Here is a 24321-nt window from a genome sequence, read left to right as displayed (position 1 = left end):
AAAAATGTGACAAAACCGGAAAAACATGTGTCATTAGGGAGACAAAGTGAGGAAAATGTTTTGTGTATTATTGAAAAAAAAGTGTTTACCTGATGATCGACGCATTTGTAAACTATCATCTAAGATCAAATACATATAATTTGCATAAATTGTATTTCACTGTTTAAAAAATCTCTTCAGGTAAATTGTTAAAGATCCCAAAAAGGTAAGTAAGACATGAAATTTGTGCCATGAAATAGTTAGGTAAGGGATATGTGTAAAGAATACTTGTACTAAGGGGAGTTGACTCAAGTTTCACTTTTTACTGTCATTTGATTATTAGAAATATGTTGTAAATTGAAATAAGATCCTTGAAAAAACTTTAAACATCAGTGTCTGGTATTGCAATCTTCTAAGTACTTTTAATACAAGTTGATTTTTATAAAGATCTTTGAAATTAATTCATAAAACAATTTTACAAAGCTGGGACTATTTTATAAAAAAAAACTGTAAAAATGTTCCTGATAATGTGTTCTCCAACTGTTGCCTCATATGTTGTAGGAAAATCACTTTTCAAAGTTAAAAATGACGAACAGCTTCTTAATTGAATACAAATCACAGGGCCATGCATGCAACAATTATGATAGATTCAGGTCATCTGATTTTCATTAAAATTCTATATTTTGTGTTTAAAATTATCTCCCCTGAACTGTATCAACTCCCCTTAATAGGTTACCTGATGGTAGTTGTAGGAGTTTTAGACTTCCTTCTGAGATGAAAAACATACAATTTCAATAAAACCAATTTGTATACCTGACTATTAAACTTTATGAAGGAGGTACAATTTTTCAATTTGGGACAAAATTGACCCTATAATGATTTGAAAATTTCTTAAGGAATGATGAGTGTGGTATATGATATGCATTACCCTTTTATTTAATCTCTCTGTAAATAATTCAAACTCAAATAAAAAAAAGGAAAGGAAAATAGTAAATATATAAAACAGTGCAACAAATATATAGTTTCAGGTCAAGCAATCTAAATTTCAGGACAAATAAGGATATATAAAGATATATATATATTCCCTAGACACAGAAAATTTAAATTTGCTCCATGCTCAAAAGGTATCATAACCTTCCATACCTGATCTACGTGTGGCTGATTGTCTTCTATCTGACATAGATCTCTGACCACCAGACCGAGCTGAAGTTGGTGGTTTGTCACTGCCTGGGGGTGATGGCTGCTTGATATCAGGGTGAGGTTGTTGAGGGGGTGCTAAGCCACCCTGGTCACCAGCATGAGAACCATCAGCTTCCCCTATTAATCATAAATTCAACATATTATACCTCAACCCATTTAGCATACTGCATTCATCATATAAGTAAGTTACTTTAATCACATATTATCAAGCTATTGTATTAAGTAATAATTTGGGCTAGTACTATTAATATTGAATTGTATGTGTATTCAGTTTTAAGTCCTCCTGGGCAGTACTACACAATACTCAGAGCATTGAAATTTTGTCAATGTAAAATAACAAGTAGGAGAAATAGTATGCACCTTTTTCAAAGATTTTTTTAAGTGTGTGAAAATAACCTTGGAATGCAAGCTTAAATTAGTTGAGCATGTAAATAAACATTATAAAGTATGCATTTTTAAGTTTTGAAAATATCTGGTTTTCATTACCCATTTGACATGTAAAAGTTGGTACACCACAAAAACGGTAATTTTAAGCATTACATCTAATTAATTGACATTATTTTATGGACTGAAAATTGACAATTTTCATTTTCTGGATACATGAAACATGCACTATTTCAATGGAGGTATAGTTTGTCTACCTTTTTCCTCAGCCTCTTGACCTCTAGCTTCCCTCTCTTTAGCCTGATCATCTTCTCTAGAGGCCCTAGCTATAGCTACAGCTTTAGATTGGTTCAGTTTATTAGCCTCAAGATACGCCATCTCAGCACCTATCTCATTGTTCACAGCATCGTAGAATAATCCTAAAAAATATATAGTTCTTAAATAAATATTTTGAAAAGATTTAATATTCATGTATAGAATTTTGATACTGATGTCTTATGAAGTCATGCTATCTGGTGAGTCTTTGGATATTATATACTTTATTCTTTGAATTTCTAAAACATGGCAAATATAAACAAGATGAAAACAAGATATTCAACAAAGCAAAATATAGCTCATCAACATGAAACATATTTTTTAAACTACTACCAGAATGAATGGACAATATGTAGACTTACCTAACATAGTCCACGCCAAAATACTTTTTGGATCCACACAAGTAGCTGCTTCAAAGAATGTTTCTGCTGCTTCATGTCTCTGTTGTAAGGTACATACAACACCATACAACAAAAGCCTAAAACAAGAAGAAGAAAGATATTTATATTGGAAAGTATGGTAAATTTGTCAAAACATCGATAATACAAGAAATAAATAAAACTACTTTCCTGTAGCTTTTAGTAATGCATGGGAGATAATTCATAGCAAATACACAATAGTCTCCCTTTGATATACAGAACTAACCAATGCAAATGTTTCTTATCTGTAGTTAAACACCCTCATGATGTCATAAATGTACAAAAAATTATAACTATCCCTTAATGCCACAGTATACCTATTGTAAATACTCTTTATATAGATATTTGTTTAGTATAGCATGGGAGATAATTAAAAAAATTTGAATTTTTTAACTACTAAAGCTTTTCTACCTCAGTAATAGATTACCCTATTAGCTGTAATAGGCAAAACTTTTCAGAGTTTTTTTTTTTTTTTAATCTTCAAGTCCTTCTTTTTATTTTTTTATCGCTGATGTCTTTTATAGACGAAACATGTGTCTGGCGCAAATATAAAATTTCAATCCTGGTATCTATGATGAGTTTATTCATAGCAATCACACAATAGTCTCCCTTTGATATCCAGAACTTACCCATGTAAATGCTTCTGATCTATAGCTATACACTCCTTGAAGCACTCCTCTGCTTTAGTGATGTCATTGATATACAAACAGAAAGTTCCATAGTCAAACCAGTGAGATGGGTCATTCTTGTTCCTAGCTATCCTCTAAAAACAAAAATCACTCAATTTTTAAAATTCTGTTTCATTTTGGTAAAAGTAGTAAATTATTTCTAATACATAAAGTAGAAAATAGTTATTTAATCAACTGGCATAAAATCATATATCAATTTTACAAACTACTTGTATGACGATCAATTAGTTCACGAAAAATTCTGGTTGACATACACAAGCATTGTCTCATATAAAAAGCTAGTTACAATTATCTCTATTAAAATAGCTTACAACAATAATCACTATTAAAATAGCTTACAACAATAAACTTTAACTTTAACACAAGAAATATGCTAACTTGCTTTCAGCATGTGGTTTGTTCAAAAACAAAACTCTGTTAAAACAACTAATTTTACCTCTTGGTAATATTTAGTAGCCAGCTCATAATTATCATTGACTTCAGCCTCTCTGGCAAAATGTTTCAGCTGTGCTGAGTCTGTCAATGGCTCAGGGATAGGAGGTTGGTCCTCAAGAGCTAGAACTTTTCCAAGAGCTACATGCATTTGATCAATCAGGTATACATATAACTCACTTAAAAATGTCTGCAATATAAAGTATTAACAATAATTCTTTTTAATGATCCCAAATATTGCTATAAATCTGTGTACATTAAGTCGATTACAATAGTTCAACCAGCACCAGGCATTAAAACAAGATGTTAACAACTGCAAAAAAAAACTATATTTTTATCAAGCACAGGACAATATTGGTTCGTTGCCCAAAGACTGAAAAAGAATAATGAATTACCCATTCTTTTATAAGTTAGTATCAATAGTTATTTACATGTTTTTAAAAAAAAAAAAAAAAACTAACAGGAAAGCTCCGAACAGAAATTTCATAAGCCAACAGCAAAACCAAAGCTTAAACACATCAAAGGAATGCATATCAACTGTTATATTTCTGACTTGGTACAGGAACATGTTATCTAAAAAATTGATTGGGACTGAGGAATGTTTTCATTCACAAACTATGTTATTGCCCCTTTTAGGTTTTCATATATTCCAGATTCATATTTCTTTTGTAGTGAAGTCAACTATCCAAGTTAAATACAGTAAGGTATATTGTTTTGATTGAAGACTACTAGGTGAATGATTATATGGCACTTATGCTTATACCATTACCTGTAATTCCTGTCTGTCTTCAAAGGTTGACGTCCTTAAGTATTTTTCTCTTACAATTTTCACTACAGCATGTTTTAACTGCTCTTTAAATGCAAAGTATTTCCCTGAAGAGTTCAGTTCATAAATCAGTTTCTGTCTCCTGCAAATTAAAACAGTAACTTAAAAAAAATATATATAACAGTAAGCAACTGATTTTGTACAGAATTCATCAGAATCAAGTACTTTTCCGTCATGCTATATATTGTGATTTCACCTGTTGACTCCTAATTTACTCAGCAGTCCAAATTCATTATTCAGTCAAAAGTTTGACAAAGGAAGTGAAATTGTCTTCATTAAAGACAACAATCTCCATGATGGCTGTCAAAGATGTCTTACCTGCTTTCCATAGCCTCAGAGGTTTCTGTATCATCTGGTTTGAAATCATCACCAAACTGGTCCCTGTAAAAAAAAAAATCCAAATGGATAAAATACATCTTTATAATACTTTAATTTCAACAAATTTTACATAATGGCTATTTGTGTCATAGGTTGCTATTTCAGTACAATATTGTCCCATGTCTCCTTTTATTAATATTCAAGTATATATGAGATAGCCTATCTTAGAGCACTAGTTGTCATTTTCAAAATAAATTCAACTTCTTAATGATCTTTTTAATGTGAGCATTACATAACAGATCAGTTTAAAAAGTAAAGTTTTGAAAATATACCTGAATTCATCTAGGATCAGATTAGCCACGCTTGCCACTTGATTTTGGAAATCTTCCACAGACTGTAAATAAATACAAAACATTATTACATTAATGTCGGAAAATTAGAAAAGTCAATCAATACATTACTACAAAGTTTATTAGGGGGTTAGGCTAAATTTAATTTGTTGCTATAATTACACTTAACAAGTTGATAAGTTACTCTCTACAGTATGTCAGTCAACTCACCCTCACTGCTCCATCCGTTCTCTTTGGAAACAGAGGTCTTGGTGGAATGTATTCAGCTACCCTGGAAAAAAGCAAACACTTTGTGAAAAATCATAGACTGACACTTTTAATAGTTTGTTATTCGTAATGAGCACAAACAATTCATATATCTTCTCAATTTTTTTTTAATAGTTGTATTTTTTTATTTATTTTTTTTTTTTTGGGGGGGGGGGGGGGGGCGGTGTTTACCCCAAAAGTAGACTTATAATGAAACAATAAAATTTCCTACTGTTAAAGTTAGGCACTTAAAAAAGAGATGGCTAAATTTTAAAATAATAAAAGATTTCTGTTAAGTCCTTTATTTTGAAATCAAGTATACAACAGTGTCATGTGAAAATAGGCTAGACGATACTACTTACTTCTTTCTAAGAACTTACCCTATTGTTTTTATAAAGTTATCATAAAATAAATTCAATGAACTTTGATTAATACATTGACAATAATAAAATTTCATATAGAGAAAAATACAAAAAAAAATTCATATCCTTCAAATTTTATTCAAATTTAAACTTGCCTCATAAATGTTTCTCCAAGAGGTCAATAAAATTCATTTTCACAAAACTACTCTATGTGGTGGATTTTTTATGTGTTGGAGACCCATTGGTGACCAACGACTGTTTTCTTCTCTTTGGTCAGGTTGTTGTCTCTTGACACATTCCCTATTTCCATTATCAATTTTATTACGAGATATTTTGTCTATTTACCTTCTAGCCAGTTCCTCTGCTGGACGTTTAGGGATAAGTGGGTGTGCTAGACAGATCTCCAACATGACATAAGACTTAGCCTCCACATATTGTTGTCCTTCCACATTGACAGGTGCTTGTCCCTCCATCTCTGAACCAGTATCTGACTTTATGGTCTGTGATGCCTATGGGATAATGAAGACATATGGTTAAATGAATTTGTTTCATAGAAATCATGTTTAAAATGAAACACACAATCTCCATGCAGGTTAGTAACATTCTCTTCACATGCAATATAATTATGAGTAAGTCATTCAATGTTTAACTTTAAATCCTGATAATAAACATTACTAAAAAGTGAATAATGCCTGTGTCTATATCAAAATGTGTTCATTTGTTGAAATCATTTATAAGAAAAATAAGAAAATAATCCATCTATAAAGCACAAAATACAAATAGTCACAGTATGCTACTTTATCTTTTACAATACAATTTATCTTAAATACAAAAGAAAGAAAGAAAATGAAAACAAAAAAAAATAACTTGTTAAAAATTAGGCATGTGAATGTGCAAATATCTTTGAAAACCTATGTTAACTGTACTATACCAATTGCATTATTCAACACTAAAATAAAGTACATGTTCTTGCTAACACTTAATTAATTAAAAGTACATGTACTAGATCTCTAGATAATTGCAATCTATTATAGTCAAGTCTAGGAAAAAAGCAAATCTTTCAACACAGAAATTTGGCACCTGTAAAAAGCAAAATAAAAATAAAAACTGTCTTTATGATGAACCTTTATAACAATCAGTTAACATTTAAAGTAATTGAAGTATGGCTGCTGGTTAGAGTCTTATTCTCACATTCTTTAGCAAATTATGTGAATGATAGAGTACTTTTGAATATCAAAATTAATTATGGTCTCATACTGAAATCATCATGATCAAAAAAATTAATATGCCACTGACATCACAGTCAATAATGATGGAAGTTATGCCTATGTACTGCCTTCACATATAGCCATACAATGAACTTTACAACAACAAAAAAGCAAACCAAATCTATCCAATAGTGCAACCATGTCATATTTAAAAAGTGTATAATGTTGTGCATTTTTGTCAATCCACAAATCCTATATGTTAAAATACAGTTGTGTTGCTACCATTCAATCTTAAAAGAACAGAGTGGTTCTGGTTGAGAAATGGCTTTTAAAATTTAAAAATTAGGTCATACATTCCCAAAAAAGCTATTTGAACATCACTTTAAGATATATGCTGTGATCCTCAAGTGTCATCCTTACCAAGCAAAACTTATCAAAATATAATTCACACATTTACCCTTTCTGACTGATTACTTAGGCTATGCAAATCTTTATCCTGTTTAGATCATAAGAACAATCGAGTTAGACTGATATAAATTTACAAAAGAATCAGGAAAAATAAAAAATCTGATTTGTGCTGGATATCATGACCTGTACCATGACTTGTACCACAGTTTAATAAATCATTTTATCTGTTCATATAAAAATAAAGTTTGTCATACCTCTGCAAAAAATAATTATTTTTACTTTGAGATGTAAAATGGTAAAAACAAAATCAGGCCATAATTGTATAAACCTTCGTTATTTAAAAGAAATGATTTGTTATGGCTATCAATCTTGTCTGTAAATGTGTTTTTGATTCAAAGATTTAGATCACAATGGCATGGTTTGTGTTAAGGCCTACTTTGTTATAATTATTAATTTTGTCATATGACTGTTATCTCCATCTTGTCGTTGTTTGGGTCATATGGCATGAATAATGCTCCAGAGCTTATAGTTTTTTTACTAGTCTTAAGCTATTGGTATCAAAATTGGATTTTTTTTTCTTTTCCAGAACTAGTTTAGAGCCTCACTTGATGGTACAAGAAATATCTTACATGATTGTCTACCCTGAATTGCCATATTTTGTGAAACATTAAAAAAGAAATTCTTTTGTGTAAGTTACTCCACTTATACCTTTTTTGGGGGGTACCAGATCAATTCAAATTAATCCCCAAATGTTCTCTTTACATCGCTGGCTTAAGACAAAGTTTAAAACAGAATCCTATTTTAAAAGTGAAGCACAGAATTCAACAAAATTAAAATAAGATAGAAAAAAGTTGTTGAAACCATTGAAAGTCATCAAATCTATTCTAACAATCAATAAAAATAAAGTCAAATGCTACACTATTTCAAGCTATGTAGATTTCACATGACCTAATATGAGACACAACACATTATTTTGATAGTTTTCAATTCAATAGCTACAAGACACAATATTATAAGTCCTAGGTATTTTTTATTATTTAGAGTTGCAGTTCTTCTAGTACATTGAAAGATCTTTACCTTATTAAACAATTCCATTCTTGACATCTGACAGATGTTTAAAAACAAATTGAATCATTTTTTAATATGTATATATAGTTTGGATCAATTTTTTATTTTCTGAAATATTCAAACTTTTATAATCACAACTCTTGTCTTGTCTTGTACTGTTTAATGGATATTGATATAATGAACATTTTTGAGGACGTTTTGAGGAAATTCACAACATTGTCATAGGTAAAATAGGAATAGACAGATTATCATTGGTCATCTCAACTCGATTGCTTTCTCACTTTCTCCATTCGGCTCAAGTTAGAAAATCAAGCTCGTTGAGATGACCAATGATAATCTATAAGTATACAAAAATTATCATTTTTTATGCAGTATAAGGTAAATGGGCGTATTAAAAAACATAATAAAAAAATTAATGCCCCTTTTTTCTATAGAAATTTAGAATGGTCAGCCCTTTGGACATTTTTTCACTCCAAATTAAACAACTAACATCACATCAACAATTCTTGACATGTACAAAAAGAAGCAGACTGAAACTATGTATAATATAAACTAAATTATTTGTTAAAAATACATTTTGCACATCAAAGCATTAGACACATTGTTGTTTAAAAGTAAAGCAAATACACTCTGAAACATATGTGACAAGGTGATATTAAAACAATGTAATGTGATTGGTGAATTAAAAATATAGGGTAGGATTGTGTGGTTGTCACTCAAGGCTGACCTCAGCTGGTGTTTGGCTGGAAGGTGGAGGCGGAGCCTGCTGTGTTGTACTCATTGACCTCTGTAAAGATGACTGTGATACAAATGTCATGCAATACAACTTATCATGCAACAGACTTTAAGTTAAAACATAACATGGTAAAAGAAAATTTTGTTTCCTTGAACCCATTCTGCATTTGTGCAGATAATGCATCAGTGTTAAGTGATGGAATCCAAAATTTATTTTACAAACAAACTTAAGTGCAAATTGTGTCCATACATGTGTGATACGAATATTGAAACAACACAATTCATAAAGGAAGTGCACCCCAGATTCCTAATAATTCTGCAATTTCAAATTTCCAAAATATTTCAATAATATCCGTCTTAATTAATTTTCCCAACACAATTTAACCAAAAATGATTCCATGTTATCTTGATTCATCAGGCCTCTTTACGTAATCTCATTTAATTTCCCATCCTTTTAAATGTACTGTAGGAATATAGTAACAAACAAAGGTACAGCAGGTATTGTGTAAAACAAACCCGACGTCCAGCCAATCGTGATGAACCCATTCGTGATGGTATAGTAGGAGTTAGTAATGGACCATAATTATTAGAAGGCATTGGTCCAACATTATCAAAGTCATCATCTTCTGGTATAGATAAAATCATTAAAGTTGGTTTTGACTGAGAGGTTTGACTAGAACGCATTGCTGAGGCACTCCTAGATGGTCCCATCCGAGAGGGACCCATTCTAGAGGTAGAGCCCATGGAAGAACCCATTGAAGATAGTGTCTAAATATAACAGTAAAGAAATGTCAGTACTGATGTGATTTAATGTATGAAAACTTTGCTTATTTACTTATCTTTTTTTATAATTAAAATGATGAGCAGATTTGAAGGGAAACAATGTAGATATTAAATAGAGATGGTGTTAAAAGTGGTTTTTTTTCATAGAAACGTAATAAGGATTTTATGCATAGGACTTCCACATATATTTTCCTTCCAATATTTTTCAGACTGGCAGAGTAAATTTTAAGAAAACGAAGGGTTCAACAAAAACCAGTGCAGCATCATAGCTACTATCAACATGAATTAAAAAAAACTTCTGAAGACTCTCTTAGTAATTATGGCCAAAAGTCAGAAAAGACACAACCATGGTTTTTCTTGAGCAAAGCAAATAAGAAACACAACAATCATAATCTAGACCATTTTTATAGCTAAATTGAGCAAATTACAAAACTTAAATTATGCACCTTAAATATATTATCCATAAATTTGGTCTCATTTTACCTATTATTTTGAGAAGATACACTTAAAATATGGAGAAAAACAAAAACTGAGGATGCAAGATGGCTTAAATGAGCTTAAAATATCATTCCTTATAACCAAAAAACAACCTTTATTAGTGTTTCAATGTCAATCTTTAAAGTTTACCAAGAATGTAATATCTTATTTGTCACTGAATTAAGTAATTATCTTAGTATGATATTGCATCATTCATTTACAAAAAAAACCATGCTTACACATGTAAAAAGTAAAACTAAGCAGACAGCTAAGCATGTCCAGTAATAATCTGATGCATGACACACATTTTTTTATGATTTATAGGATACTAGCTAATAGATATGGAAATGACAAATCTTTCTTCAGATTAGCACATTTATACAAACTAAACCATAACCTTAAGGTAGGTTAAACCTATTCAAACAAGCAATTCCAAACCTAGCACTATGTCTATCTTGTAAAATTAGCTGACCTAAACCTAGCTATGCTCAATCCTTTGTTTACAGTATATGCTCAAAACATGCAGACAAAAATCCTAAAATATGTATTTCATTCTTTAGGAATCAACAAAAGCAGACCTAAACCTATTCTTAATCTTTCTATTATTCTTTATGATTAAGCAGACCTAAACCTAAAGCAAAATCTTCCTTTTATCCATTAACTAACCTCATGAGGTACTGCTGAGCCATGATGTAAAATACTACCCGATCTCTGTAATTAATCATTTAGATTTTACCTAACCATCAGAGGAGTTGGAAAGAATAACTTTACTACAGGATAACAAATTATTCCAATAAATAAAACATTTAATTTTAAATATCAAATAATTCATACAGGTTTCCTTTAAACTTTCATTGCAGTTGATACAATACATTTGTTTTAATAACTACTTTAAGAAACCAAAACACCAACAAATACCAAAACAAAAATTAACTGTAGGCAAAAAAAATTAAAGAACAATATCAAATTAAATATGAAATATTCTATTTCTACATAATAAATTAACATATTCTCTAAATCTTTTATCACCAAAAACAATGCACCTCCAACATTCTCCCTAATATGATATTGAATACCTCAGAGTGGAATGAATTACTCTTAGGGAGTAATAGTGTAGGTGTGCAACTTTTCATTAGAGTAGGAATCAATGTCATCATCTGTAAACATAGTCATTGGTCAATATCCTTGTTGTACAAAGGAAGGGCGGTTAACTAAAGAATAACTTGCATTGTTAAAAATTATCCAGAGTTTTTCACCTTTACAGAACTAACTAAAAATTTTAACAATTTCATTATACAGACCTGACCAAAAATTAAAACTAAATATGAGGAACCAATGAGATTTCTTTCTTGTTGCCAGTTTGTATAGGTTTTTTTCAAAGACCTAATAATATTTCACTTTCAGAATACAACTGATTTGCATGGGACTAGCAGTTAATTGCCAAAAAAAATCATTCCAATTCAAAACACATAATTTTGTCCACGCTTTTTTCATTTTTCTTAGTTGTATGTAACACCTACCCCCTTCTTAACATCTTTGTCCTTCTTATCATCCTTGTCTTTACCAGGTTTCTTAGGGAAAGGAGAGGCACTGTTCCTGTTCAGAATGTTAAAGGCAATCCTTCCTGCCTCCTCACCATATCCTGTCTTCCTTTTCGTCTATTTTATGTAGATTAAAAAGGCATTACTTTAACAAGTATATTTCTAATTGGTAAATGATAACAGTTTTGATAACTTTCAGTTAAAGAAAACAAAAATTGTAACTCTTCAAGAAGAAAACCATACTTACTTGAAAGTAGTTTTTAAAGAAAAAATAATGTCTGACAAAGACTTTTTCTAATTTTCTTAATGTATGCTTTTTTTATAATTTATATATTTTAATTTATGAACTTTGAACCTCTGAAATGTCATATTTGGTATGCATGTACTAAAAATACTTCAAATTTATTTTATTAACAACAAACTTATTATTAATATCATAGGAAAAAAAGTTTTCAGTGGATGATTGTTTTACCTTTTCATGCATAGCATGGTCTGTATAGGCATGGACTTTGTATGCTCCTCTTATTCTTTTTACTGAAATATAAAATAAAAGTGGATCACAAATTCACAATGTGCTTTTTTTAAACCTGTGTATAAAATTCTCACTAACATGTAAAGTTGCTTACATCCATGTCATTTGTACTCTGATAGATAATTGTCTCATTGACAATCATACCACATCACCTTTTTTTATATAGAAATATGATTTCAAATTTATAATTTTGTTGGTACCTCATTCACATGCAGGAACCTATATGCTGTGCAATGTTATTTGTTTTTATATTACAAAGATCATCTGGCAACACTTCCATGTTATAATTGAAGTTCATTTACTTTGCAGTTTCCTGTTTCTGGGGGTTTTTTTTATTGATCTTATCCATTTTTAAAGAAATGTATAAAATCTGAACTAATTTTCATGCATTCTATCTATTTCAAACTCAATTAATTACCTCCTGGGTACAACAGTGGGGCCAGGTTAACAAAGGCAACACCATGGTAACTTATGGCACCCTCATCATCCTACGGAAAAAAAGACTATAGTTAGTGAATCAATATATTTTTATAAATTGACTGGTATTATAATTTTTTTCTCATTTCCATAAGTTCAGTATCTTAAACCAGCTTATCATAAAATTTTACTTTTTTTCTAAGTATGTTTACTAGTTACATGAATTTCGTTATTTATTACAAAGTGAATGCAAAATATTTCATTTCAGAAGTAAAAACAGGCACTTCAATAAGTAATTTTGGAAGAAATAAAATTCTTTCGATACAAGATGTGATTACACAAAGTAGATTAATGCATAAAATGATAACAAAATGGTGTAATACCAATATTTATCATATACTTAGACTAAATAACATATGATTTTTACCGTATGATAATAGCATTAAGTTAAAGTATTTTCCATATTTTTCGAATTGGTGCTTAGCGGGCTGATATGAAAAGTTTATCACATGCTTCGATTGTTATCACATGCCTTTCCGTAACGTTATCACATGGCATTCCGGTGATACTCGGCAAATTCCGGAAAATACACCTCAATGCTACGTTTTCAGTGAAAAACATTACAAAGTAGTGTACAAAGCAATTATTTGAATAGTGGAAAGTATATTGTGTAAAATGATTAAATTAAATTAAAAAAAAAAATTAAATAAATGTAGTTTTTTTAAGTTTTCTGAGACATAATTTAGAAAGTTATTTTAAAAAAGTTGACTTTTACAAACAATGTTCATTATGTATATTATTGAATTATTTTTTGTCGACTCGTCAATATCAAAATGTGGTTTTTTTTCTCTGTTGAGGCATATGATAGAAAGATTTCATATTGAATGTATCAAATTTGGGGTCCGACGTCCGTGAACTTTTTACTCTTTCAACTTCTTTTCGGGAACCACGTAGAAGGATCAATATATGAATCTGTTATTTTTTCTCTACTGTTGAAGCATATGATAAAAAGATCATAACATGTCATTTTTCATATCGCATGTATTATTAGCCCTCGGTCAATATCAGCCCTCGAGCCATGCGGCTCTTGGGCTGATATTGAACCTAGGGCTGATAATACATGCGATATGAAAAATGCCATGTAATAATCTGATATTATCAAATATTGTTCAGTCAATAATCTCAATATTTATAATAATTTATAATAAATAATCTAAAATATATACCTCTACAAGTGCAAATTTTATTTTAAAGTGCTCGGTCTATTAATGTGCATATCTATTTATAATAAACACAGTCTGCACCAAAAACTTTTTCAACTACTAGTCCAAAGACCAATATTCTGACAGTTTTCTTATTTGGCCAAACAAAGTTTTGCAAAAACTTACTAGTCCGAATGAAATTTTACTAGTCTGGGGCATCGGACTAGTGGCTAACCGTGCAGACTGTTTAAAACAGTTATATAACATTACTGCAAAGTGATTTGTTTTTAATGTATTTTTAAAATGTAACAATTTCCAGGAACAAACCTGTGGACAAGGTTGTATTTTCTTGACCCTTACTTTGATCTTATTGAGATCAATTTTATGTGTGGTGATTTATTTTTGTTTTTTTCTTGTATATTTAAAATTAGCAAAAATAAATCTCTTGCCAAATTTCTTCACTATACAGTATTTATAATTTGGTGACCCTTCAGATTGCTACTAGGCAATTTATGTTGTTTGGTTATATGTATGACAAAAAAATATGTTCATTAAGCTAACTATTATTTTTTTACTATGGAAAAAAAAGACATTTTTTATAATCTCAAGAATGCAGTTTTAAATGGAATGTCTTATTTAAATTTCAATATAAAATACTACTTCTGATTACTGCATTATATCCCAAAAATTTCTACACAACAAAAAAAAATCATCTAGTTTTCTACCACTCCAAAAATGATCTATAAAAATACCTCCCCCTTTTAAGTATAGAGGAATACATACTGGTACAGGTAACTTAAAAATAATCATAAATAGTGTAGTATACTATAATTGTGTTCATGCTACAAATAAGTCCATGTTTACCAATAATGTTGTCTGAAGTACATAAAATAATAGCTATTGGTGAAACCACAAAAATTTCATTTAATCCATAGAAATAATTTAGTTAACCCTCATTCATCAGTATAACATGATATGTGTTTAAAAAGAATGGTAACGGAACAGGTCATTTCAGGAACAAGGAGTCTTTAAAGATTGAGAATGGAAATGGGGAATATGTCAAAGAGAAAACAACCCAAACAAAGAGCAGACAGAAGCGGAACGCCACCAATGGGTTGCATGTACCATTGAAATACATGTGTAACTGAAACATTTGAGCTAACCAAGTCAACTTTTTCACTAAGTTCTACTTATTTCTGATAAGACATCTTCCAAAATTTTAATATTATTTTACGATTTATAAATCTTGTCATATTAACAGATGAGGTTTTAAAAAAGAGCAAAATTTATTAATTATGTAATATTTTTATAATAAATACTGTGATTACACATTCTAACTGACCTTAAGGTATTGTTTTGCACCTTATAGAAAGACAGATACATGTATGAACAGCCATTGTAACATTTCAAACCATTTTCGGGTTTGCATAAAACTTAAACTTAACTTGCAGACCGTGCATTCCTAAACAGTGATTTTTTTTTAAATGCCTATATCTCTAAAAATTGTAGCATCAGACAACATAAAATATATCTACACGTTAACAATTACAGTTTTTATAATATACCATATAAACAAACCTTGTACTTCCCCATCGAAGTCTGCTTGTGCATTATAGATAGAAAATAAAACTTATATAAGTTTATAATATGAACCAATGAATAAAAATAAAACATTGGTCCTGGGTCTGGTCTAAGAGGTTCATAATTAAAAAAAAACTCTTTAATATCCCTTTTTCAATCATAAGGACTAGAGATGAAACAAAATAAAACCAGTTCCTATGCAAACCTAAATATAATGTGTATATGAAGCTTATTGCAACACCAATTCTAGCTTTCTTTGTCTTGTTCATTATAATCCCTCTAAAGAATCTACTAAAGTGATATATTGTTTTGCATGTTAGATAATTGTTTAAGCAGAAACTCTGTTTAATTGGTGCAGATTTAAAAGAAATGTGTCTCACTACTTCTGTTCAAAAGTGATCAACAATATAATAATTGACTATTTCTCAGAAACATGGAAACTTAATAATTGGTCATATTTTGTTTGTCTCTTTCTCAGAAAAAAAAAATACACACATAAGGGAAATGATGGATAAAAACTAATATTAAAGGTTTTCTAAATAAATACATTGGTATCGAGATTTTAATTACAAATTAAGAAAATATTCAAATCATATTGAGGTATTTGTGGAAAAAAATATCAAAACTGAGGAAAGAAATAAAATTTATATAAAACCATAAAGGATACCACAAAATGTTTTGTCTATGGGAGGATAGCATCTTAGAAATAACTAAAAATTCTCTGCGTTTCTCAACTAAATCATTGCTGATCACATGACATAATAATGGGAGAAAAATGTTCGGTACTTACTGTCTGTGCACCCTGTACAGTAAAGTGATATATCAATTTATATTCTATAACCAGGAAGTGTAATTCTATTTATACCTAAAATATGTTGCTCTCATATACTAGTTTCTCCCCCTTTCAGGTACAGTATTCAATTTATGACTCTTGACTTAAATTTCTTAAGCAAGATTTGTTCTTGATGAAATCATACAACTGTATAGAAATGGTGATATGAAAATTAAACAAATTGTCAATAACAAATTAATATTGTACGTCATTAAAAAGCAGAGCTGTACTTATTCAATTTCTAAATACATGCATATATATTTCTTCTGATGTTTTTGGACATCATTTGGTGCTTAAAATCAGATGATTTCGCAAAGAGGTTACAAATCAGTTCCACATTTTTACTGCTAAATTTTTCAGTTCTTTGCATTTTTTAAAATATATCTCAATCATTTAGAAAAGTTATTTTATTAAAATATACAGTCAAACCTGTATATATGAGTCACCCTCAGGACAAGAGAAAACTGACCTAATAAGAGGGGTGACCTTTGAACTTCACTTCAGCAGGACAAGAAGGCAGTGACCAGAAAATACAGGTTAAATAGAAGTGATCTTTATAGCAGGTTTGAATGTATGATGAATAATATATTTATTTAAAAAATTTAAAATCAAAATGAGAAAAAAATCAGGACTTGTTAAACTTTCCCCACATTCCATGTACATACAAACATAAATCAACCTAAAGACAGCAGTATTAAATATGGTCAAGGCCTCAATTAATATATATCACCAATTTGTACTCCTTACATATCCATATGGGGCATTTAATAGATTTCGGCGGTCATCCTCTTGTTCCTCTCGAAAATGAGGGTTTATCTGAGTTAACATATTTAAGCTATCTTATCAAATTGGTATATGGATGCTTATGCAGTTTATTCAGTAAATAGTTTTAGTTACTTTTAATTACAGACTAGGTAAAATCCTTCAAGGGGTAACTTTGTATATGAAAGCAACAGTTGTTTTGATACATTTCAAATTATCCGCATAGATACATTATTATAGCCAGTATATTTGTTGGCTTTTCAAACAACTAAATACCTGTTTATTAAATGCTTGACTTGAATTATTCTGCAAGATTTTTTTTACTGCTATTGAATTAGAATTCTTAAATATTTTTATAAATCAGTAGTTGCAACATGAAAGAAGATTTTACTTTTAATTGCATATTAATAAATTAGTTATTAACAATTTTTTTAAGTTATGAAACATATATTATGGTATTTTCTGTCTTTCTTCAACATTTTACTGTCCCTTTGGTTTCTTATCCCCTTTTGTAAGGTTAAAACTCTTTATATGAAAAAAGTTCAATGAAATACATTAAAGTAATATTTAATAACAATTAATCAATGATTTAGCATGTGAAAAATGCTTAAATTTACTGCATTTATAGAAGGTTGACATTATTAGTATATTTTATTTCATATTACAATTATATGCAATCATCCCAATTAACTGAACTAGTCTAGATGTATCTTGAAAGAAAAGAATAATACTGTACCTTTTTCCCTTTAGCTGCTGCTGGTTGAGGCAACCTCATAACTTCTACTGGCCAGTAACGACACTTAGCAATCTTATCCTGAAAACTATTAAAAAGAGAAAAAACATCAGTTTGAAAAGTTATACATCTGCAATGCAATAAAAATCTAGCCGAAGGCAAACATTTTATTACAAAATGTTAGTTTTGAAATGAAAAAAAAATCAAAGCCAAGGGTGTATAAATACTTAAATAAATCAGGAACAATATGACCAAAGGGGACATAACTCAAATAGTTAACTCTATCTTATGTCAATTTTGTCTGAGTTTGGTTTTATATGTTTGGATAAGGTACACCTATCAATAAAACAATTGTTCACCTTTTTTCTGCAGCAATATCCATAAAACATCTTCTTTCTGTATTCCATGTGACACGTAACTTTTCTGTTTCAGCCGAGTGTCTGTGTTCTCGCTCCTCTTTCCCACGGAGATCACCATCCTCATCTTCCACAGGGTCACTAGGTATAAAACTACAAAGACAAATGTATATGTCAGGTTTTATCAAATAAAAATGTTATATTTTACTTATTTTTAAATAAATATATTTTTACTATCAGGAAAAATGTATGAAATTACAAACAACAAGAATGTGTCCCCAGTACACGGATGCCCCACTCGCACTATATTTTCTATGTTTAGTGGACCGTGAAATTGGAGTCAGAACTCTAATTTGACATTAAAATTAGAAAGATCATATCATAAGGAACATGCATACTAAGTTTCAGGTTGATTGGACTTCAACTTCATCAAAAACTACCTCGACCAAAAACTTTAACCTGAAACTGGACAGATGAACGAACGAACGGATGGATGAACGGACGGACGGACACACAGACCAGAAAGCATAATGCCCCTCTACTATCGTAAGTGGGGCATTAAAATGAAAAAAGAAGACACCTAAGGGATAGTAAAAATCATAAGTGGAAGAAACACTGACAAAGCCATTGTGAAAAACAAAAACAAATATTAGTCCACAAAATACAACATAGAAAATGTAAAAACCGAGCAACAAGAACCTACAATGTAATAAACCAGGAGTAATCTCAGGTAGGTTTGAACAAGTATGATGATCCAATGCTTTATTGGTATATATACCATATAGACTTACCTTTCTGGAATATAAACAGCATTCCCTTGTGCAGAACCAGGAGAGGCCCATTTCTTCTGCTTATTTGGAACTTCTTTTTCAGTACCAGGTTTCAACTGACCACTAGCAAATACAACAGGTACTTCTTTCTAAACACAAAAATTAAAAAAAGTCATAAATACTAAATTCGAATGATAAGATTGTTGTTATAATTCTTTACAATTCAATAGTTTAGTCAAAAATAATATTGAAAATTCTTTTATTTTTGGTTATACCAATTTTATGGAATGAAACCAAAAATAGAATTTTCCTCAATACTTGAATTGGTCATGGATAGCAAATGTATATTCTGTTATATCTACAAAACTCCCAAAAATAAATACCTAGCAAATACAAATGCATCCACAGTACCCCTTTAGGTAAGGATATACAAAAGGATCTAGTAGTCACTTCTAGAATTATTGTAAATAGTTCCTGCTGAATAAATTAAAATTATCTATCTTTTCACCACCCTTTCCTCAATACATGTTAATCAATAAAACTATAGACTAAAGCTGATAATACTGTGGATTCATTTATTTTTGTTGGTACCCATTTTGTGGTTTGAGGAAAACTTCAACATTTGTGGATATTTAAAATCTATTAGTTTTGGCAAAGTCTGCATTCATTTCTTAAACATTTAAATTAAAATTTAGTGGTTCTCCTTTACCCACGAAATCCATGAAAATTGGTATCCAACTAATAAAAATGAATCCACATTAGAATAAAACCATAAAAGAGTATATTGACTTACATCAGCTGCTACAGGAACTGGTAATGCTGTAGCATAAGCATACTGGGTCCCTGCCATTGTCCATGACTCAGGAGGTGCATACACTGTTTCTACTGTAACAGTCATCAAATTACCTACTCCTTGCTCTTGTACATCCATCATATTATCATTGACACAAATAGTCACATCTATTGTTGGCTGGTTAAAATAAATAATGAAATGAGTAATTCAATGATTAATGATATATAAGTTTTAAGCAAAATTATAATTGGGAAAGGAAGGCTTCTAGGTTTATTTTGACAATCTGTTTCTATTTCGCAATAGTTCTGCTCTCAAATTGATCTTCTCTGAATGACTCAAACACCAGCACATTTTTACAACTTAGTACAGCTACTTTATGAAATTTTATTTACTTTATTTCCATCTTCTAATAAGACCACTGTCATGCCTTATTTTATATACTCAAGAGTTTATAGTTTTACAAGTTGGAAAAGAATTATTACTTTTCAAAATTTCTCATTGACCCAAAATTTGAAGAAAAAATACCCTAAATTGGTTGTAAGACTTACCCTTGGATTTTCTGGAGGAATACTCTCTAATGGTGAACCTGGTGATGGGTTGATGATCAATGAATATACTTCTTTTGTTTTTCCTAAAAGAAAAAGTATTAGAAGAGATTATATACTTGCATTTCATTTTCAATAAAAATGCTTACCGGTAACTGCTTATAATGGCATTATTCACTAGTAAGATGTGGCATGGCTTGAATCACTGAAATTATTTTTCTTATGAATGTTTCAAATTATTTTAGATATTATCTTATTCCAAATTGATATCTGCTTTTTTTTAGTTCAATATTTACCTTTAAGCAAAGGTAGTAAATCAACTGTGGCTTGTCCAAGAGGAGTTATCTTTTCTTCTTTCTGCTTCTTCTCTTTCGGTAAAACTTCAATTACAGTCACTGAAAAAATAAATGGAAAATAATAAGAGTATGCTGTAAGAACATTTACATAAAATGGTTGATTGTATATACAGATCAAAATAAAAAAAACAAGTTAGTAAATGGTCTTTTTTGTTTATATGTGCTTACTGATTGATGTGTAGTTCCCTTTCAAAACTTTTGGCATTTACAATTCATGATAAATTTTATTCCACAAACCAGTGATGTCAACGTGTACATCAAATATTGTAACAGTAAATATTATTTATTTGGAAAACAATTATTTAGATATAAAAAGCTGCTAAAAACAGTTCATCATTTTGAAGTAAAATTGCAACACTGAAAAATTCAAACTACATACAAACAACAGGCTTGTGTGCTATCTCATCCAGAACATTGGAATCATCATAATTAACATTGATGGTCTCTGTATAGTTGATTTCTGCTGGTGCATCAGGACTACAGTCTACCTTTGGTGGGTCACCAGTAAGTAATGTTTTATCACCAAACTCCATTTTAACCATGACCTGAACATTGTCACCTTTGGATCCTTTCTGTAAAGTAAAAGATGTGAACTTTTAAAACATATAATGTATACATTGTTCCATTTTTGTTTTGCTATATGCTCTTTAAAACTGGCAGTAAATAAACAGATTTATCTTTTTCAAAATTAGAATATTTTAGTAAATTAATTCAACCTGAACTATTGTAAATGCTGATGTGAAACCATCTGCTTTTGGTCTATACTTCCTAAAATTGTTTATTAATGAATATTTATTGCAGGTGTAAGTTCATGTTTGTGTAATATTATATAATATGCATTATGTAAATTGACCTAACCAGTATTTATATTTAATACAGTGTTCCAGCTAGGCCGTTTTCAGAGGGTGCGGCGCCCGCCCTTTTCCGAGTGGCGCCCTGTGCCCTTTTTAGTTTCCAGGGCGCCCTGCCTTTTTTGAAGATCGATTGCATATTAATTTGCGTATTGATATGATACGCTAATTACTAAATTTTACCTGGGGAAAAGATTATGACTTTGTTTACCACCCCAAGCTAATCAATGGTTACAACTGGTGTCATAATCTGTTGTTATACATTGTAGGTAATCCGTTTATCGGATGGGTCATTAATGATCATCAACATTAATTCGTTCAAATAGAATCGGTCAGTCTGCAATTATCTTTGAAGAAATGTGCATACAACAACTTGGGCACAATTTGCGATGTTTACCGTAGTTTCATGGAAGAAACGTAATGACAGAAAGTTGGAAAACCATTATAAACTTGTTGAAGACATTGTTTTACTTGTTTTCTGTAAAATAAACAGAAAATTCAGACGTATTTGTCATTGACTGCCTTCATTTTTGATACGAAAAATAACAAAATCGGCCGCCATATTGTGATCATATTTACATCATATTTACGTACTGTTTATAATCCTCCAAAGAAGGAGCACACCCGAATAAAGAAAGATAACTCAATCTGATTTTTTTCCTAGCATTGAGTAAAGAGGGTCTTAGTAGCAGTGTTGGTAGGGTGCCTTGGTCATCTTTTTCTGTATTCTTTATTTTTGATACTATTTTTCACTGTTGCTTTATATCCTAAAATTGTGAATTTACTGAGCACAGCTGTTTTGTGCTGTATTGCCATCAAGCACAGCAGGGGTAGAAAGGTGAAACTGGTAAAATGTGGTAGACCATAGAAACAGTATGAAACAAATCTCCTTTCAAAACATACTGCATATAAAGTTCAACTGTGCCAAGCAATGATAAAAAAACTTGTGTGACAAGCTGCTTGACAAGTTTTTCAGCCTTAAAAGTAGAAAGATAGAGTTCTATATGGGGCTATGGGCTAAAGATGTTGTTCTTGTATAACCTGTGATTCAACGAATAAACACAAATGTTTGATTAACATCTTTTATTAAAATATGCCCTTTTCATATTATCATATCGCACGTTAAATGCCCTTTTTCAGGATTGGCACCCTGCCCTTTTGAAAACCTAGCTGGAACACTGTAATATACATTTGTAATGATGATTTTAATACTGGAGTTTTCTTCTTTTATTATTTCCATCTCCACATAGGATAATAATTCAATAAAAATAAACTAGAGGCTCTAAAGAGCCTGTGTCCCTCACCTTGGTCTATGTGCATATTAAACAAAGGACACAAATGGATTCATGACAAAATTGTATTTTGGTGATGGTGATGTGTTTGAAGTTCTTACTTTACTGAACATTCTTGCTTCTTACAATTATATCTATAATGAACTTTGCCCATTAGTAACAGAGAAAAATATTTGGTAAAAATTTACATAAATTTACCAAATTAATGAAAATTGTTAAAAATTGACTATAAAGGGCAATAACTCCTTAAGGGGTCAATTGACCATTTAGGTCATGTGGACTTATTTGTAGATCTTACTTTGATGAACATTATCGCTATCTATAATAGTATTCAAGATAATAACCAAAAACAGCAAAATTTCTTTAAATATTACCAATTCGAGGGCAGCAACCCAACAACCGGTTGTCCAATTCATTTGAATATTTCAGGGCAGATATATATTGACTTGATTAACAATTTAACTCCTTGTCAGATTTCCTCTAAATGATTTGGTTTCAGAGTTATAAGCAAAAAACTACATTTTACCCCTGTTCTACTTTTAGCCGTGGTGGCCATCTTGGTTGGATGGCCAGGTCATCGGACACATTTTTCAAACAAGGTACCTCAAAGATGATTGTGGCCAAGTTTGAATTAATTTGGCCCAGTAGTTTCAGAGGAGAAGATTTTTGTAAAAGATAACTAAGATTTACGAAAAATGGTTAAAAATTGACTATAAAGGACAATAACTCCTAAAGGGGTCAACTGACCATTTCGGTCATGTTGACTTATTTGTAAATCTTATTTTGATGAACATTAATGCTGTTTACAGTTTATCTCTATCTATAATAATATTCAAGATAATAACCAAAAACGGCAAAATTTCCTCAAAATTACCAATTCAGGGGCAGCAATCCAACAACAGGTTGACCGATTCATCTGAAAATTTCAGGGCAGATAGATCTTGACCTGATAAACATTTTTACTCCATGTCAGATTTCCTCTAAATGTTTTGGTTTTTGAGTTATAAGCCAAAAACTGCATTTTACCCTTATGTTCTATTTTTAGCCGTGGCGGCCATCTTGGTTGGTTGACCGGGTCACGCCACACATTTTTTAAACTAGTTACCCAAAAGATGATTGTGGCCAACTTTGGTTTAATTTGGCCCATTAGTTTCAGAGGAGAAGAGTTTTGTAAAAGATTACTTAGATTTATGAAAAATGGTTAAAAATTGACTATAAAGGGCAATAACTCCTTAAGGGGTCAACTGACCATTTCGGTCATGTTGACTTATTTGTAAATCTAACTTTGCTGAACATTATTGCTGTTTACAGTTTATCTCTATCTATAATAATATTCAAGAAAATAACCAAAAACGGCAAAATTTCCTCAAAATTACCAATTCAGGGGCATCAACCCAACAACAGGTTGACCGATTCATCTGAAAATTTCAGGGCAGATAGATCTTGACCTGATAAACATTTTTACTCCATGTCAGATTTCCTCTAAATGTTTTGGTTTTTGAGTTATAAGCCAAAAACTGCATTTTACCCCTATGTTCTATTTTTAGCCGTGGCGGCCA

The 24321-nt window shown here is 30.6% G+C and overlaps 1 protein-coding gene across 50 annotated transcripts in view; it reads right to left on the bottom strand.

Annotated features, from left to right (window-relative positions):
- Positions 1 to 24321, bottom strand: part of LOC139514426 (cilia- and flagella-associated protein 70-like) — a 37270-nt gene that overhangs the window by 8667 nt on the left and 4282 nt on the right. For 8 of the 50 annotated variants that reach the window (XM_071303673.1, XM_071303683.1, XM_071303677.1 and 5 more), the window contains exons 3-23: positions 20999 to 21191; positions 20560 to 20658; positions 20267 to 20349; positions 19719 to 19895; positions 18947 to 19074; positions 18159 to 18308; positions 17803 to 17887; positions 16263 to 16274; positions 12691 to 12760; positions 12213 to 12274; positions 11720 to 11857; positions 5866 to 6029; positions 5123 to 5183; positions 4895 to 4956; positions 4563 to 4625; positions 4188 to 4326; positions 3423 to 3608; positions 2927 to 3060; positions 2241 to 2356; positions 1821 to 1982; positions 1123 to 1296 (exon numbers count right to left, since the gene is read on the bottom strand). In XM_071303673.1, coding sequence (XP_071159774.1) covers positions 1123 to 1296; positions 1821 to 1982; positions 2241 to 2356; positions 2927 to 3060; positions 3423 to 3608; positions 4188 to 4326; positions 4563 to 4625; positions 4895 to 4956; positions 5123 to 5183; positions 5866 to 6029; positions 11720 to 11857; positions 12213 to 12274; positions 12691 to 12760; positions 16263 to 16274; positions 17803 to 17887; positions 18159 to 18308; positions 18947 to 19074; positions 19719 to 19895; positions 20267 to 20349; positions 20560 to 20658; positions 20999 to 21191 — 2458 coding nt within the window. Of the gene's footprint in view, positions 1 to 89; positions 120 to 715; positions 749 to 1122; positions 1297 to 1820; positions 1983 to 2240; positions 2357 to 2926; positions 3061 to 3422; positions 3609 to 4187; positions 4327 to 4562; positions 4626 to 4894; positions 4957 to 5122; positions 5184 to 5865; positions 6030 to 7185; positions 7225 to 8931; positions 8992 to 10865; positions 10911 to 11719; positions 11858 to 12212; positions 12275 to 12690; positions 12761 to 16262; positions 16275 to 17802; positions 17888 to 18158; positions 18309 to 18946; positions 19075 to 19718; positions 19896 to 20266; positions 20350 to 20559; positions 20659 to 20998; positions 21192 to 24321 lie in introns of all 50 variants that reach the window. The other 42 variants (XM_071303688.1, XM_071303681.1, XM_071303693.1 and 39 more) reach the window with 14 other exon arrangements.

This window comes from Mytilus edulis, chromosome 3, assembly GCF_963676685.1.
Source record: "Mytilus edulis chromosome 3, xbMytEdul2.2, whole genome shotgun sequence".
Lineage (NCBI taxonomy): Eukaryota > Metazoa > Mollusca > Bivalvia > Mytilida > Mytilidae > Mytilus > Mytilus edulis.
Note: the sequence above shows the minus strand (reverse complement) of the source record. Positions and strands in the feature narration are given on the sequence as shown.